General features: G+C 43.1%; 2 protein-coding genes and 1 non-coding gene across 4 annotated transcripts in view; 2 read left to right on the top strand and 1 right to left on the bottom strand.

Annotated features, from left to right (window-relative positions):
- LOC126458171 (mucin-17-like) overlaps window positions 1–15,991 on the top strand; it is a 309,041-nt gene that overhangs the window by 54,194 nt on the left and 238,856 nt on the right. The gene's annotated exons all lie outside the window — the stretch shown is intronic.
- LOC126458172 (THAP domain-containing protein 1-like) lies at window positions 1,694–2,353 on the bottom strand. Its single transcript, XM_050095042.1, has 3 exons — window positions 2,259–2,353; window positions 1,967–2,165; window positions 1,694–1,874 (listed from the first exon to the last, which is right to left on the bottom strand). Exons 1-3 carry the CDS (start codon window positions 2,339–2,341, stop codon window positions 1,833–1,835), a joined length of 324 nt encoding a protein of 107 aa, XP_049950999.1. The 5' UTR covers window positions 2,342–2,353; the 3' UTR covers window positions 1,694–1,832.
- Trnal-caa (transfer RNA leucine (anticodon CAA)) lies at window positions 10,796–10,870 on the top strand. Its single transcript has one exon. It is a non-coding gene; the product is annotated as a tRNA-Leu (tRNA).

Here is a 15,991-nt window from a genome sequence, read left to right as displayed (position 1 = left end):
CAACATTACTAGTGTACTCTATTAAGTTATTTGGCAATATCACGTAATAATGGTCAGACAGAGACTCCACATTTCTTTCATCAGTACAGTCATATCTCCTACTGTTGCAAAACTCAACTGAGTCATATGAAACACATTTATTTTTCCCAGTCCAAGGTAAAAGACATGTATCATCTTGAACCTGACAGCAGTTGTCTTAGGTCTGACCTCATTTGAAAGGAGGAGATTCCTATATGCTGCTCTGAAATGCAGGTAGCATGGATTGTTATTCCATCCTAATCTAGATCTAACTAAAGAAAAATACGTTTCCAGATGATCCTGGCTAAACTTGTACATCAGCAAGTAGTTCATCTTTTTTGTCATGATTACATCATTATTCAAGCCTTTAATAGTTTCACACAGTGCTAATATCCCAAGTATAGCTATCTTCCTATTACCTTTACATAATATCTTCCCATTTGTATCTTTAAGGGATATCAAATAAACAGCTACTGTCTCAAGGATAGGCTCCCAAATACACTTATTACAATCCAGTATTGGTACTTTGTATTCCTTAGCCAAAGGATTTTTTTTGAATTGAGCATATCAAATATTTGATAAAAAATAAGACAAAAGTCTGCTGTTCCTTCAGAACCCTGAAATTCCTCTAATTTTAAATCGCAGCATAAATATTGCACTGCAGAAGTAACTGTAGCTCTTAATACCTGGACAGCTAACTTCACTTTCATTTTTTGTTGTCCAAAGTTCAGGTGCAATAATTTCAGTTTATTAGCTAGAGTAAGCCCCTCCATTTCTTGTGTATAATGCAGCTTTTGTATATACTGCCAGGAGATTTTCCTTCCACTCCCATCAACTAAATTCTTATATTTACCAAACATATTTCTAACTAACTTGATCATATGGCAAGGATCTATAATTATATATACATTGTTAACCTGTAACAGGATAAGAAAAACAGGGTTTCATATCTTCAACAGCAATATTTGCCCCTAACTCCTTTGCCATTACAATATTAGTGGAAAGTCCATCACAAGTAACAGCTACCACACTGACATTTACATCATAGAACATTGCAATGGCCATTTCAATAATTGTTTTCGTCTCCCAGGCAGAAACACCATCAGTTAGGAAGTATTCTATAGGGGTCTTCGAATGATCGTTGACACCTACTGCCATAAGAACCAATGCTTCTAGTCCTGATGTTGTTGGCACACACCCAAAATCAACATAGCCTACAAATTCACTTCCATCCCACTCAACGCACTTTTTCATTGGCGTTTCGTTAAACATTAACGCACAAAACACTTCACGAGACGATTTTGCAACTCTTGCCTTTATAATGTCAAAACTGTCTGACGTAAAACCTGGCAAACCTTCAACACAATTGTACCATCTCTGTAAAGTACTTGCATGTGGTAGGGATAAATTAAATGTACTGCAAACATACCTGTAAGCAGCAGGTGAATAAAAATTTAAAGTTATAGCAAAAGCTTTTAACCTATCTGAATATTGCTGTGATCTGTTTTTGCTTCTATCTAGGATCTCCAATAACATGTCACTGTGAGTAGCGTTAATAAGCGAGATTACTTTATCGTTTACAAAGTTTTTAGCTTTTAGTTCTTCTAAAATATTTGCTAATCTTCTGCGTCTGTCTTTTGCACTTTTTGTTCACTGTTTTTAACTTAGTCTTACATTGCACAATTTTTGCTTCCTTGCTTTCTTCAATTTTTTCGAACTTTTCCTTCAGCTTACTTGGACTTGATGGGAATGAATAATTGTGGTCTCCAGTGTAACCAGAAACGTGCACATCCACACACAAGTTTTCTGCTGTCTCAACATTTTTTTGGCTTTGGAGGTTTCCTTGCCTTGGTAACCTGGAAAACGAACGTTCAAAATTATACACACTGAAAGTATTTCCACACTATTTAACCTAGGCCTATATTGCACGATTTCCGGGACACTATACCTTTTTCAAAGGAGTTGGAAGTCCAAATACTGTCGGTATAACATCGTCCTTCAGTTTACGTCTATTTACATAATTTTCCAGGTAACAATTCTCTTCAAAATGAAGAAAGCACAGCAAATGATTTGCTGTAGGTTGGAAGTTCTCTTTCCGAGTAGCAACTATCCATTTCCGATTTAGAAAATCATTTGTAAGGGGAAACCTAAACAAAAACAAACGCTCATGATGTATTATTTCTCCATGAAAATACGATGTACAAGTAATAGAAAGTAACAAACAACCAGAAATGACTGACCTGTGAAATGTAACATTGTTTCCGTCTTCGTCTTTGCTTCCATTCTTACTGTTACAATTAAAAGCAGCACACGAACGAACCATGTTTACGCACTGTTCCCCTGCAAATGGCGGCTTCTATCACGTTCAATGTTGGGACGCGACACTAGCGCCAATGCGCGGTCTAGTTTTTATTTATTAAGTCTATGGTTCCACACGAGTTTCGAGGATGCCGCCCGCAACTGCCGACCGTACTGCGCGTTGCCAACACTTCACGCGGACCGCAGTAGGCACCACGGCTCGTGAAGATGACGAAGGGATCGTGCAGATGTTGTGTTCCGTTCGATCCTGTACTCCACGAGCCGCCCCCCCACCCCCCGTCCCGGGGTCCACAACTCTTTTGTGGATACGTGCGTGGCGAGCACGGGACCCAGAGCTAGTGCAACTCTCTTTCCTTTCCAGGCTGCATACCTTCCTTTTCCATATCCTTCCCCATCCCGGACGATTGTAACTGTAAAGCCGGCCGGAGTGGCCGTGCGGTTCTAGGCGCTACAACCTGGAGCCGAGCGACCGCTACGGTCGCAGGTTCGAATCCTGCCTCGGGCATGGATGTGTGTGATGTCCTTAGGTTAGTTAGGTTTAAGTAGTTCTAAGTTCTAGGCGACTGATAACCTCAGAAGTTAAGTCGTATAGTGCTCAGAGCCATTTGAACCATTTGTAACTGTAAGACAGTCTCTCTTCTTCACTTTCTCTGCTGGAAAGTCTCTGTCCTTTATCGTCCTCTTTTCCGTGCCTCTTCTTTTTACCCTCTTCTGCACTGCGGCGTTTGAGACCTCTCTTCTTTCCTGTCCTTACCCTTGTTCCTCTCTTTCTCATTCCTTCCTCCCTGTGCATGTCTGAAGGACGACCCACGCTTAGCCGGTGACGGGGTAACGCGTAATTTCCCGCCCCGGGTAGACAGGTCGGACACGTACGTACCCCATGGTAACGGCCAGGCCCAGGGAGGGATGATTACCCGAGCTGGTACCTTCCGAACGTGCCGATTGGTCCCTCCGCCCGTTTCTAGGGAGGTGTGACGTGAGGTGTGAACAATCACGGGCGGGAGTGCCCTCAGAGAGGGGCCCCACAAGGAAGGAGCGCGCCATCGGAGACGCCGGTAATCATGGGGGATACTTCCGCAGTGGTTTCCTCTACATCTACATTGTCTGCTCACAAGCGAAAGTTGAATGCGTCTCAGCCACGGACAGTTCTTCCATCAGTGCCACAGCTCCTTGTTGTTTCTCAGTCGGACGAAGGTCAAGACTTCTCCACAGTCAACCCTTTCATTATTCAGAAAGGTGTCGACGCAATTACAGGCCCTGTAAAGTCTTGTTCCCGATTACGAAATGGCACCTTGTCGTTAGAAACAGTCAGCGCCCACCAGGCACAAAAATTTCTGCGAACTTCACTGCTACACACGTTCCCTGTCCAGGTGGAAGCACACCGCATTTTAAATTCATCACTGGGGTGGTTTATACACGCTCCCTCGACGGATTGTCCAACAAGGAAATTCAAAACTACCTGTCTGATCAGGGCATAATGGCTGTTCATCGAGTCATGAAAAGGGTTGACAAGGACTTGGTTCCAACCCATACTATCTTCTTGACATCTCACAGAGTTCAACTTCCATCGAACATTAAAGCGGGCTATGAGATAATTTCAGTTCGCCCTTACATCCCCAACCCTACACGCTGCTATCAGTGACAGTGGTTCAATCATACCAGCCAGTCGTGTTCCAATCTGGCCAAATGTGTTATGTGTGGCAAGGATGCCCATGAGGGTGCTTGTCCACCTCCATCCCCTCGTTGCATCAACTGCATGGGCGACCACGCTGCTTCCTCTAGAGATTGCCCCATTTTCAAAGATGAACGGCTTATTCAGGAAATCAGAGTGAAGGAAAAGGTGTCTACATTTCCTGCTCGCAAGTTATTCACCAGTCGAAAGCCCACTGAGCCCCCGGCAGGTAAATATAGCACTGTCCTTGCATCTCCTCAGCCTAATAAGGAGGCAGCCATGCAGACTTGTGATCTCACCTTTAGTGCCACTGTCGTCAGATCGGCCAGCGCAAAGATCGCCCGCTCAACCTCCCCACTATCACCTGCTCACTCTACTGCTCACCCTTCATCGGCTTCTGCTAAACCACAAGCCCCAAAATCCCCCAAAATCAGACACCCAGACTTCCAAAAAAGAGCCTACTCGCGAAGATTTTTTTACATACCCTGGCAACACAACCATCGATTCCTCCCTCATCTCAACGTCCTGTTTCCAAGAAGGCTCGTAAGAAACCAAGTTCCCCTCCTTCTCCGCCACGGCGTGTCTCATCTACAGCGCCACCTGGTAGTAACCGCCCTCGGCCGTCTTCCGTGTCGCCAAGGCACACTGCTGGCGGCCGATCACTGGTGGCAGGAGTTGCCCCCGAACAACCTATGGATCGGGACCTTCTACTTTTGGCTGAATACCGTTCCATGCTGTCGGCCGCCGGCTCTCAGCAGTTGTTGAATTGAGAGCAACCGTGGTGAGATTCTTCCCTTTCCTGTCCACCCTATGTTAATTACCCATTGGAATATCCGCGGCATTAGAGCCAATCGGGATGAACTGTCGATCCTTTTACGATCCTACTCGCCAGTCAGCTTCTGTCTTTAGAAAACAAAGCTACGTCCCCACAATCGCTTTGTTTTCCCTCATTTTCAGTCAGTCCAGTTTGATCTCCCCTCTGTTGATGGCACGCCAGCACATGGGGGACTTATAATTCTTCTCCATGATACTGTCCATTATCACCAAATGCCCTTAAACAGATCCTTCCAAGCTGTTTCTGCCCGTCTTTCCCTTTCTGGATACACCTTCTCTCTTTGTTCCGTATACATTCCATCGTCCACACCGATGGCAAGAGCTGGTCTCCTTTATCTCCTTGGTCAGCTCCGACTCCCCTATTTGCTGGTTGAGGACTTCAATGCCCGCCACCTGCTTTGGGGATCACCGCGTCCTTGTCCACGAGGCTCCCTATTGATTGACGTCTTCCACCAAGCGGATCTTGTTTGCCTCAACACTGGGGAACCTACATTTTTGTCTGCCTCCACGACGAATTTCTCTCACTGTTCCGCTAACTCGGCGCTTTGATTGGTTCGCTCTCGCTGATACACACTCGAGTGACCATTTTCCATATGTCCTTCGATTGCAGCCACAACTGCCATCTATGCGCCCTAGACGCAGTAAGTTTGCGCAAGCCGATTGGACACCTTTTTTTGTCTCTAGCGACATTCGATGACCGCCACTTTACAAGCGTCGTCGACTATCAAGTCACTCATGTTACAGAAGTTATTCTTAGAGCCGCGGAACGATCAATACCTCACACCTCCGATTTGCCCCGGCGTCCCACAGTTCCTTGGTGGAACGAGGCGTGCCGTGACGCAGTACGTGAGCGGCGACGTGCTCTTGCGCGTTTTCCGCCACCATCCTACTTTGGCCAACTGTATCCATTATTAAGCCCCACTTGGCTTCGTGTTTTATATTTTCATAAGGAAAGCACGCTGATAAAATGTCGTCTCCCACTAACGACTTAGCTTGAGAATGTGGGCCATATAATGAAAGTATGCAGTTAAGTCCTGACTATACTCTTACGCACTTGTTGTTCGTCACTCGCTCTGCCACACTTGCAGCCATTTTAAGCCTAAGCGCGAAGTACATACGTAACCTCGACTTATCGGCTACACACGAGCTACAGTGCGGCAGTTCCTGGATTCGAAAGACGGTCAAATTGAAAACGGTTGAATGTAAAATAGCGAGAGTTAGTAAAGACATGACTGACTAAAATGTCCGCCCCCGGTAGCTGAGTGGTGCCGCCACGGTAGCTCAGCGTGTTGTCAGAGGGCTGCGTGCTCTTTGTAATAAAAAAACTGAGTCAAAAGAATGAACGATCAACTTGAACGGATGGCTTGTGACGTCCGCCCAGACCAAACGCAACGAACTGTATCGGAAATAAAAAGTGTTCAGCGCGACAGACTGTCAATTCTAATGGCCCGGGTTCGATTCCCGGCTGGGTCGGAGATTTTTCGTCGCTGAGGGACTGGGTGTTGTGTTGTCCTAATCATCATCATTTCATCCCCATCGACGCGCAAGTCGCCGAAGTGGCGTCAAATCGAAAGACTTGCACCAGGCGAGTGGTCTACCCGACGGGAGGCCCTCGTCACACGATATTTATTACTGACTAAAATCATTATTTTCCGGCTATTTCACATGCAAATGGAAGTGTATGGGCTTTTCTTTGCGCTCTTATTTATACCTTTCAGTATCGTTGCATATATCATAGACAACTTTCCAAATGAAGATCCAAATAATGGACTGACGTTCGATGCTTCTTTACAATGTCCAATGGCGGTAAGGACACTGGACGCTAAAATGAGGAAGTTATAATGAAGACTGATTTGAAGATTTAAAATCATCAGTAATAGCTCGAAATGATACCGAAGGAGTATACGACTTTCTGGAAGACTAAGCCACTTTCTGGAAGACTAAAAAGAAGAGAATATTGAGCAATGGGACGTTATTGACACAATACAAGTGGGCCCAATTTTTTAAAATAATCTGTTACGTGGGTGTACGCATTCTATTGTGGTGCGAAAGGTAACTCGTCTTACAACAACAAAATGACTACGTATCGTTACGAAATAGTCGTATTTACTGTGTGTGAAGAATTTTTCAAAAACCCCTAGCTACTATGCCTAAGTGAGTTTTCGATAGACAGAATATGTATAAGCGTATTTTCATTTTAAAAATCACGTATGGTAGTCGTGCTGTCAAAATGGGACGAAAGACGACACACTCGTTCAGTCTGTGCGTCAGTAATACTATATAAAGCTACTCAACATGCCAAATTTACTAAACGGTGACATAAAAAAAGCCAGTGCCACACACACTTAACCGCTCTCCTGTACACGTATTTTTTTCGCCACTTCTCGCGAAATATTGTTTTGAGATTGTTCACGTGCTTTATTAGTCTGGTAACTGGTGCCAAAGACATCTTTGCTTTGTGCATTTTTATACTGTGACTAGCTTTTACCCGTGACTTAATCCGCGCATAAAAGACGCCGGCGCGGACGGCGGCTCACAAAGCATTGCCGTCCTGCTTGCAAATTAGTTTACAGCAAGCGACAATGGTATGTAACAGCACATTCTTTTATGGCAAAACTGCGACAACTTTGATTCTACTCGGCGTGTCAACATGAAAGTTGTATCACGTTTTAAGTTAGACCTGCAAAAATACAACTGAAAAAAAAAATGGTTCAAATGGCTCTGAGCACTATGGGACCCAACTGCTGAGGTCATTAGTCCCCTAGAACTTAGAACTAGTTAAACCTAACTAACCTAAGGACATCAAACACATCCATGCCCAAGGCAGGATTCGAACCTGCGACCGTAGCGGTCTCGCGGTTCCAGACTGCAGCGCCAGAACCGCGCGGCCACTACAACTGAAAAATGCATCCAATTTTGTGCAGTAGTTTTTGCGTGGTGCGCGTAGACATACATACAAAAATTCTAAAAATAATTTTTTCCGCTTCGATAGCTGTTATGAAAAGCACCCTCTTATCCAGTTTTCTGAAATGTCTCCTACGTACAGACATTTTCAAGTTATAATTTTATTCATCATCATTTAAGACTGATTATGCCTTTCAGCGTTCAGTCTGGAGCATAGTCCCCCCTATAAAATTCCTTCATGATCCCCTATTCAGTGCTAACATGGGTGCCTCTTCCGATGACAAGCCTATTACTTCAAAATCATTCTTAACCGAATCCAGGTATCTTCTCCTTGGTCTACCCCGACTCCTCCTACCATCACTAACAACTACATCACTGAGTGCGTCACAAAAACTATCCATCTTATTTTGATCTGTCCCTTCACAATGCGAATATACTGACACAATCCTAATTTTCTTGCTAGACATTGTCAATCCACATCAGTCGTTCGTTTACATACCTTATTGCAACTATGCTGGGTTCCATTTCTTTCTTGATGTAAAGCCCTACACCCCATTGTGCTATTCCTGCTTTGACTCCTGACAGGTAGACCTTGTATTCTCCCACTTCCTCTTCTTTCTCACACCTTACCCGAATGTCACTAACAGCTAAAATGTCCAACCCCATCTTGTTAGCAGCCTCTGCCAGCTCTGGTATCCCGACTGTCAGGACCACTTCCTTTGCCACTCATACGTTGCCCGTGGTTCATGAACTAGGACATGACAACAGGAGCCCACACCATGAACCACTATAATTTTATTATTTTGTGTAGATTCACAATGCAGTGGAACCACTGAGCGTAACGTTTAAAGAGTACCGGCTTATATGCAGCAAAGCTATGTCCAGTATTGAATGATTTATTTTTGCTGCCAATGTCTTGAGTAGCTGGGTGGACGTCTCTCCAGATCACCATCCTTCGAAAAATTGTTAAAGGTACCTGTAAGGGAACACTTCCCTTGAATTGTAAAGCTGACACTATTAATATGATGAACAGATTCAAGAGCTACACCACTCTTCAACGCTACAGATTTGTAAATTGAAAATTATTAACCTGTTATTAAAATAATAGTTTAATAAATTAGGTGTGTTCGTGATTCACGCTTTACCATTAAGAGGATACAGTGGGGTGGGGTACTGCAACGTGCTGATGCTTAAAATGTACATCAGAGATGGTCAAAGCTGTGCACTATCAAGATCATTGCTAAAATTCTGACGGAAAATCGATTGCAAGGTTGTTAATTCACCAGTGTTCTGATTTCCTCTTTAAAATATGACTTCAAGTCAATGACGTTCCATTGTGGTATTAAAAACTCTCAAGTATATACCAGAACTAAGGGTCAACAAATTCTGGGCGCTAAATAAATGTATACTGTATTCGAAATCATCCAAATAAAAAGTACAGTGTTTTATGATGATATCAAACACAAATAGCTGATTCCTACATGTTACATACCGAGAACCAAAATACTTTTTTTACTGTTTAAACTTAGGCGTAGATACGGGAATAAAAAGGGACCTTACCTTATGCTTCAGTGGTTCCCGCTTTTCAGTCAGCAACTTTGTAATCACTACACAAAATCATCTACTTTGTAAAAGAAGTTAACTATTGGCCTCCAAGCACCAATTGTTAGATGTCTGTACCTCGAGGGACTTGTGTCGACTGCCTTTTTTGAATCACTGTTGCGTCAGCACTCCCGCGCTTTTACATTTCTAATTTTGTGCTGTGTGGTGTTGGTTGCATGCAAGAGGTTTGTTGCAAGAACAAAATGTCACTAAGAAGCTATTGTTGGCCATCGAAGTTAGCTCCGACACAACGATTACCCCGTTCTTCGTCGTGACGCCAGAAACATAATTAATCTGTTGGCAGAATGTTGCGAACTTAACCAAATGGGTTCTCTAGTTTACTTGCAACAAATAAATTATGTACTTGAAATGACTGTCAAAAACAGGAACGGGGCCCGTAGTATTTGCTAACTCCAGCTACGTGGGTAATCCGGCACTGACTAGTGCTTATGTATATTATATGAACATATTTGAATAATATATTCATTTTTGCTTTCAAGGAGCTCAAGTCAGTTCATTTTCTATTACGGTAGGTAACACCGAAAAACTTTTTGCCAGGTGCACTCATTACCATGTTGAGGCTTTGTTATTATTCTGAATCTCACAATCTGGATACCCAAAGATGAATTAGATCAACAGAGTAAAAAGATATTGTAATGACATCTGAGGCGTTTAAATATGTTACTCATACGAGGTTAACACAACCAATCATCCACTGGAATTTTGCGTACAATAATGCCAAACCTAAGAGATACGCAACAAATTGAAGACTTGGAGAAAAGCAATTATCCATTCTCCGTCCAAAAAATTAAGACCCTCCCGGTGGCTGAAGAAATCGAGCACTTTTCCAGATCTCACATAAAACTTCTCTCAATTGGATTATCTTGTACAGGAGTTTCATTGTAAGGCCATACACTTACTCAATTAACTGAACGGCACCAGAAATTAAGCTTCGAATTTTACTTACAGAATTCAGCCCACATATTATATCATACTTGTAAAAGTGCGTTTTTAACATTTCGCTTTATCAGTGCTGTAGCAAAGTTTCGTTTATTTTCTGTTGCAGCTGCGAGGATAATATTTCTAATAGCGACCGATAACCCATATATATAATATGAAACACCAATAACCGTTCAAAGATCAATTTAAATCTACTGGACAGTTAATACTCGTATGCTAAGGTTATGCCATGATCCATGCGATATTCCTACCACTTCGCACTACTCGCATTGGCAAACTGAACTGACGGATTTCACCTCATTATTTAACTGTAACCCTGTCTGGAGAATTTGATAGTGAAAAACAACTGACACATAATGAGATTTTCACTCTGCAGCGGAGTGTGCGCTGATATGAAACTTCCTGGCAGATTAAAACTGTGTGCCCGACCGAGACTCGAACTCGGGACCTGGCAAAAGTAAAGCTGTGAGGACCGGGCGTGAGTCGTGCTTCGGTAGCTCAGTTGGTAGAGCACTTGCCCGCAAAAGGCAAAGGTCCCGAGTTCGAGTCTCGGTCGGGCACACAGTTTTAATCTGCCAGGAAGTTTCATATCAGCGCACACTCCGCTGCAGAGTGAAAATCTCATTCTGGAAACATCCCCCAGGCTGTGGCTAAGCCATGTCTCCGCAATATCCTTTCTTTCAGGAGTGCTAGTTCTGCAAGGTTCGCAGGAGAGCTTCTGTAAAGTTTGGAAGGTAGGAGACGAGATACTGGCAAAAGTAAAGCTGTGAGGACCGGGCGTGAGTCGTGCTTCGGTAGCTCAGTTGGTAGAGCACTTGCCCGCGAAAGGCAAAGGTCCCGAGTTCGAGTCTCGGTCGGGCACACAGTTTTAATCTGCCAGGAAGTTTCAACTGACACATATTTATAACAGTTAAAAATAACTAATATAAAAAATAACTGTAACCGTGATAACTGATACTCCAAAATAACGGCTTGGCCCATCTCTGATACTGGACCCCTATCAACATCGTAACAAAATTCAAGCACACTTCTATTTCGGTCTTTAAAAAATTGGTTACAAATATTTCCTGTAAAGTACTGAGTAAGTTTTAAACCACCTGATACATTAAAGGTGCCGTGTACCAGTTCCACGCTTGTACTGCAAAAATGTCCGTATTTTAATGACACTGACATAGCCAAAAAGAAGCATACATCTTGGTGTTTGGCGCAAACTCAGCAAAGGAAAACCGACTCAGAGTACTGCTCAGAGAGAAGTCACATAATGCTTTGTTTAGTTAATGGTTAGACTTCGCAGTTTTTTTGTAGAATTACGTTCTTAAAAAAGTAGCGATATATTAAGGCAAATGAGCTATTATGTACGACGGACGGTTTACTAGAGACCTACTCTTTACTGTGAAATGGCGAGTTCTGTATTCGTCGTAAATGTGCATGAGATCGGACCGTTATGATTATTTCCCCTACAGTTGGGCATACAGTCCTTGAAAAGTGTTTTAAATGGACACTGAGTAATATTCTGATAGGTGTATTACATTCCGCAACGAATGAGATTTCCACCTTACATATAACGAACGCAGTGAATCGAAACACGTGCTTCAGCTTAACTCAGCCAAAGGCGGTTCTCAGGTACGCAAACGTGGCGTCACAGACGTTTCAGGTGTATGAGTAGTCTTTTCATTCTGCAGTGTGTTAACTGTAAGACAGCAGAGTGAGGGGATTGCGAGGAGAGGAGGAAGCAAGCATTGGCTGGCGAATGGAGAGGAGCCGTTGGGTGGGGACAAGGCACGCCTACCAGTTGCAGTGCTGGCACTACAAATTATGCGTCATGCTTACACGAAAGCAGACGAAAGGCTTGGAAGTAAAACTCGCTTTAAATGTTGTTCGTAAACGAAACTGAAATCGTCATGTACATGCGCTCACAAACCATTCATCCGATTGCAATGAAACTTTGGTGAGTTGTACTCCGAACGCCCGAAAACAGTAATGAACAATGATTCAACAATTATGTTTTCGTTGTATGCGTAGCGCAATTGATTAGGTGAAGCCTTGTCACGCAGCGGACCCGCGTTCGATTCCCATTACTCGCAACTTTTTTTTCATTTTATTTCATTCCCCGCAATGTTAAACTATTAATTATAAAATTTAAATATACTTAAACAGGTCATATTGTATAACGTAACTGTCAATCTCTATATATAAAAATGAATGTATGTATGTCTGCCCTCTGTGCGTTCCGAAACCATTCATCCGATTGCGATGAAATTTTGGTGATTCCTTCAAAGTGATCGCGAATAAAATATCTGAAATGGAAACTCACCTTTTCTTGCCAGGCCTTTGTGGTGATACGCCAAGATGAATCTTGGAAAACTGTTTGAATCTTCCAATGCTACGCATGCTTTGTCCTGTGTATGTAGCAGCTCTCACTGAAGATTTGTAAATGGGGTGAAGCAATTTTTTCTGCTCTCTTTCTCTTTCGTAGCATTCAATCACACGCAATATAATTTTGCGAGCATCGCTACATAATACTGGTTTCCTTCTAACCGTAGGCCTACCGGTAGGTGTTGTTGGCGACTCCCGAGATGGGCCAGCAACTGCCTCTTCACTCATTTTGATAATGTTTAGCAACTGCACAATAAAAACACGCAGAACAGTACAGCGCAAAACAATAACGAAGCAGACGACAATGGCTACCTTGTACAACACAGTCAGCTACATAATTTTGGCAGCAGTCGAAACTGCGTGCCTACCGAAGCCTCACGACGTTTACCGACTTCTGCCGATTCAGGACTAGGAAGAGGTCTGCCATCTAAAAGTTTACACACTGTAGGTAGGTAGCGTCGACTGCGAACGCAGATTGAGTTGCCGCCTCAACAGTATGGACTCGATGTGGAGCGTGTCGACCTCTTGCGGCGTGACCCGGGACTGAACGTCCCCGACAGCTGGCAGCTCTGTTGCAAGCTTTCAACTGCACTGCGGAAGAGTACAGCCGAACTATAGAGCTGCGACAAAAGTGCGGCGCGGCGAGGTACCTGTGCTGCTGGTGCTGGCGGAGTATGTGGGACGGAGAGCGTTTTCGCCCGGTTACAAACCTCGGCTCGCTGGCTGAGAGAGACGACAAATCGACCTGTGTAGTTGACGAATGTTGATGCAGCTTATCAGCGTCGCCCGCAGTACCCCAAAGCAGTCGGTCGTTCGCTTCGACCCTGCCTATTGTTTTTTATTTTTATGCGGTCCGCCACGAATTTCTCTCTCGTGCTAACTTCTGCATCTCAGAGTAGCACTTGCAACCTACGTTCTCAGTTATCTGCTGGATGTCTTCCTCTACAGTTTTTACCTTATACAGCTCCCTCCAGTACAATGGAAGTGTTTCCCTTATGTCTTAACATACATCCTGTCATCCTGCTCCTTCGTCTTGTCAGTGTTTTCCACGTATTCCTTTCCTCTCCACTTCTGCACAGAACATCATCATTACTTACTCTCTCAGTCCACCTAATTTTCAAAATTCATCTGTAGCTCTACATCTCCAGTGCTTCGTCTCTTCTGTTGTGTTTTACATACGCACAGTTGGTTTCACCACAGTACAATGCTGTGCTACAAACGTACATTCTCAGAGATTTCTTCCTGAAACTAAGGCTACTAGTAGACTTCTCTTGGTCAGGAATGCCCTTTTTGCCAGTGCTAGTGTGCTTTTGATATCCTCCTTGCTCCATCCATCATTGGTTATTTTGCTGCCTAGGTAGCAAAATTCCTTAACTTCATCTACTTCGTGACGACCAATCCTGATATTAAGTTTCTTGCTGTTCTCATTTCTGCTACCGTCTTTCTTCGATTTACTCTCGATCCATATTCTGTAATCATTAGTGTTCATCCCATTCAGCAGATGATGTAATTCTTCTTCACTTTCGCCGAGGATAGTGATGTCATTAGCGAATCGTATCATTGATATCTCTTCTCCTTGGATTTTAATTTTACTCCTGAAGCTTTGTTGTATTTCCATCATTGCTTCTTCTATGTACGGATTGAACAGTATGGGTGACATCGCTGTCGTGCAACCTTTTTAATCCGAACAATTCGTTCTTGGTCTTCCACTCCTATTATTCCTTCTTCGCTCTTGTACATGTTGTATATTACCTCTCTCTGCCTACAGTTTACCTCTATTGTTCTCAGAATTTTGACGTCGTCGAACGCGTTTCCCAGGTCGACAAACCTTATGAACATGTCTTAATTTTTTTGTTAGTCTGTCTTCCGTTGTCAACCGCGACGTCAGAATTGCTACTCTGATGCATTTACCTTTCCTAAAGCCAAACTGATCGTCACCTAACACATCCTAAATTTTCTTTTCCATTCTTCTGTAGATTATTCTTGTCAGCCGTTTGGTTGCATGAGCTGTTAAGCTCGTTGTGCGGTAATTCTCGCACTTGTCATCTCTTGTAGTCTTACGAATTGTGTGCATAATAGTTGGCCGAAAGTGAGATGGTATATCGCCAGATCTCGTACATTCTACACACCAACGTGAATTGTCTTTTTGTTGGCGCTTCCCCCAATGATTTTAGAAATTCTAATGGAATGTTATCTATCCCTTCTCCCTTAAGTCTTCCAAAGCTCTTTTAAATTCTGATTATAATAATTGGTTCCCTACCTCTTCTAAATTTACTCCTATCTCCTATCCCATCAGACAAATCGCCTCCTCATAAAGGCCTTCAGTGTACTCTTTTCACCAATCCGCTCTCTCCTCTGCGTTTAACAGTCAAATTACCATTGAATTCATAATGTTACTACATTTGCTTTTAATTTCACCGAAGGTTTTTTGAGTTTTCTGTGTGGTGAGTCAGTCTTTCCAACAGTCATTTGTTTTTAGATTTCTTCATATTTTTCATGAACCCATTTCGTCTGAACTTCCCGCACTTCCTATTTGTTTTATTCCTCAGCGACTTGCCTTTGTGTCTTCCTGAATTTCCCCGAACATTTTTGTACTTGCTTCTTTCATCGATCAACTGAAGTATTTCTTGTGTTACCCAAGGTTTCTTCGTAGTTACCTTTTTTGTACATATGTTTTACTTTCCAACTTCTGTGATTGCCCTTTTCAGAGATTTCCATTCTTCTTCAACTAAACTGTTTACTGAGCTATTCCTTAGTACAGTATCTATAGCTTTAGAGAACTTCAAGCGTATCCCTTATTCCTTAGTACTTCCATATCCCACTTCTATGCGTATTGATGCTTCCTGACTGATCTTTTGTTAAACTTCAGCCTTCTTTTCATCACTACTAACTGGTGATCTGAGTCTGTATCTGCTCCTGGGTGCGCTTTACAGTCCAGTATCTGATTTCGAAACCTCTGTCTGACCATGACATCTAAGTGGAATCTTCCCGTATCTCCTAGCTTTTTTCGGGTATACCACCTCCTCTTGTGATTCCTGATTCCTGAACAGAGTATTCGCTGTTACTACCAGAAATTTATTGCCAAACTCAATTAGTCTTTCTCCTCTGTCATTCCTAGTACCATGCCATATTCTCCCGTAACCCTTTCTTCTACTCCTCCTACAACCGTTTTCCAGTCCCCCATGACAATTAGATTTTCATCTGCGTTTTATAACATTATCCTTTCGTTGGTTATTTTTCTCATTGTCACCTCCCCCTCAGCAGTCCCGTTCTGGAGATCTGATTGGGGGACTAGTCCAGAATCTT

This window comes from Schistocerca serialis, chromosome 2 (assembly GCF_023864345.2).
Source record: "Schistocerca serialis cubense isolate TAMUIC-IGC-003099 chromosome 2, iqSchSeri2.2, whole genome shotgun sequence".
Classification (NCBI taxonomy): domain Eukaryota; kingdom Metazoa; phylum Arthropoda; class Insecta; order Orthoptera; family Acrididae; genus Schistocerca; species Schistocerca serialis.
This window is presented reverse-complemented; position numbering and strand designations above follow the sequence as displayed.

Excerpts from the sequence above, each read along its gene's own strand:
- LOC126458172 (XM_050095042.1), bottom strand. The coding sequence starts at position 2,341 with ATGGTTCGTTCGTGTGCTGCTTTTAATTGTAACAGTAAGAATGGAAGC. Across the intron at positions 2,166-2,258 it reads AACAATGTTACATTTCACAG|GTTTCCCCTTACAAATGATT; the intron begins GTCAGTCATTTC and ends GTTTTTGTTTAG. Across the intron at positions 1,875-1,966 it reads TTCCAACTCCTTTGAAAAAG|GTTACCAAGGCAAGGAAACC; the intron begins GTATAGTGTCCC and ends TTCGTTTTCCAG.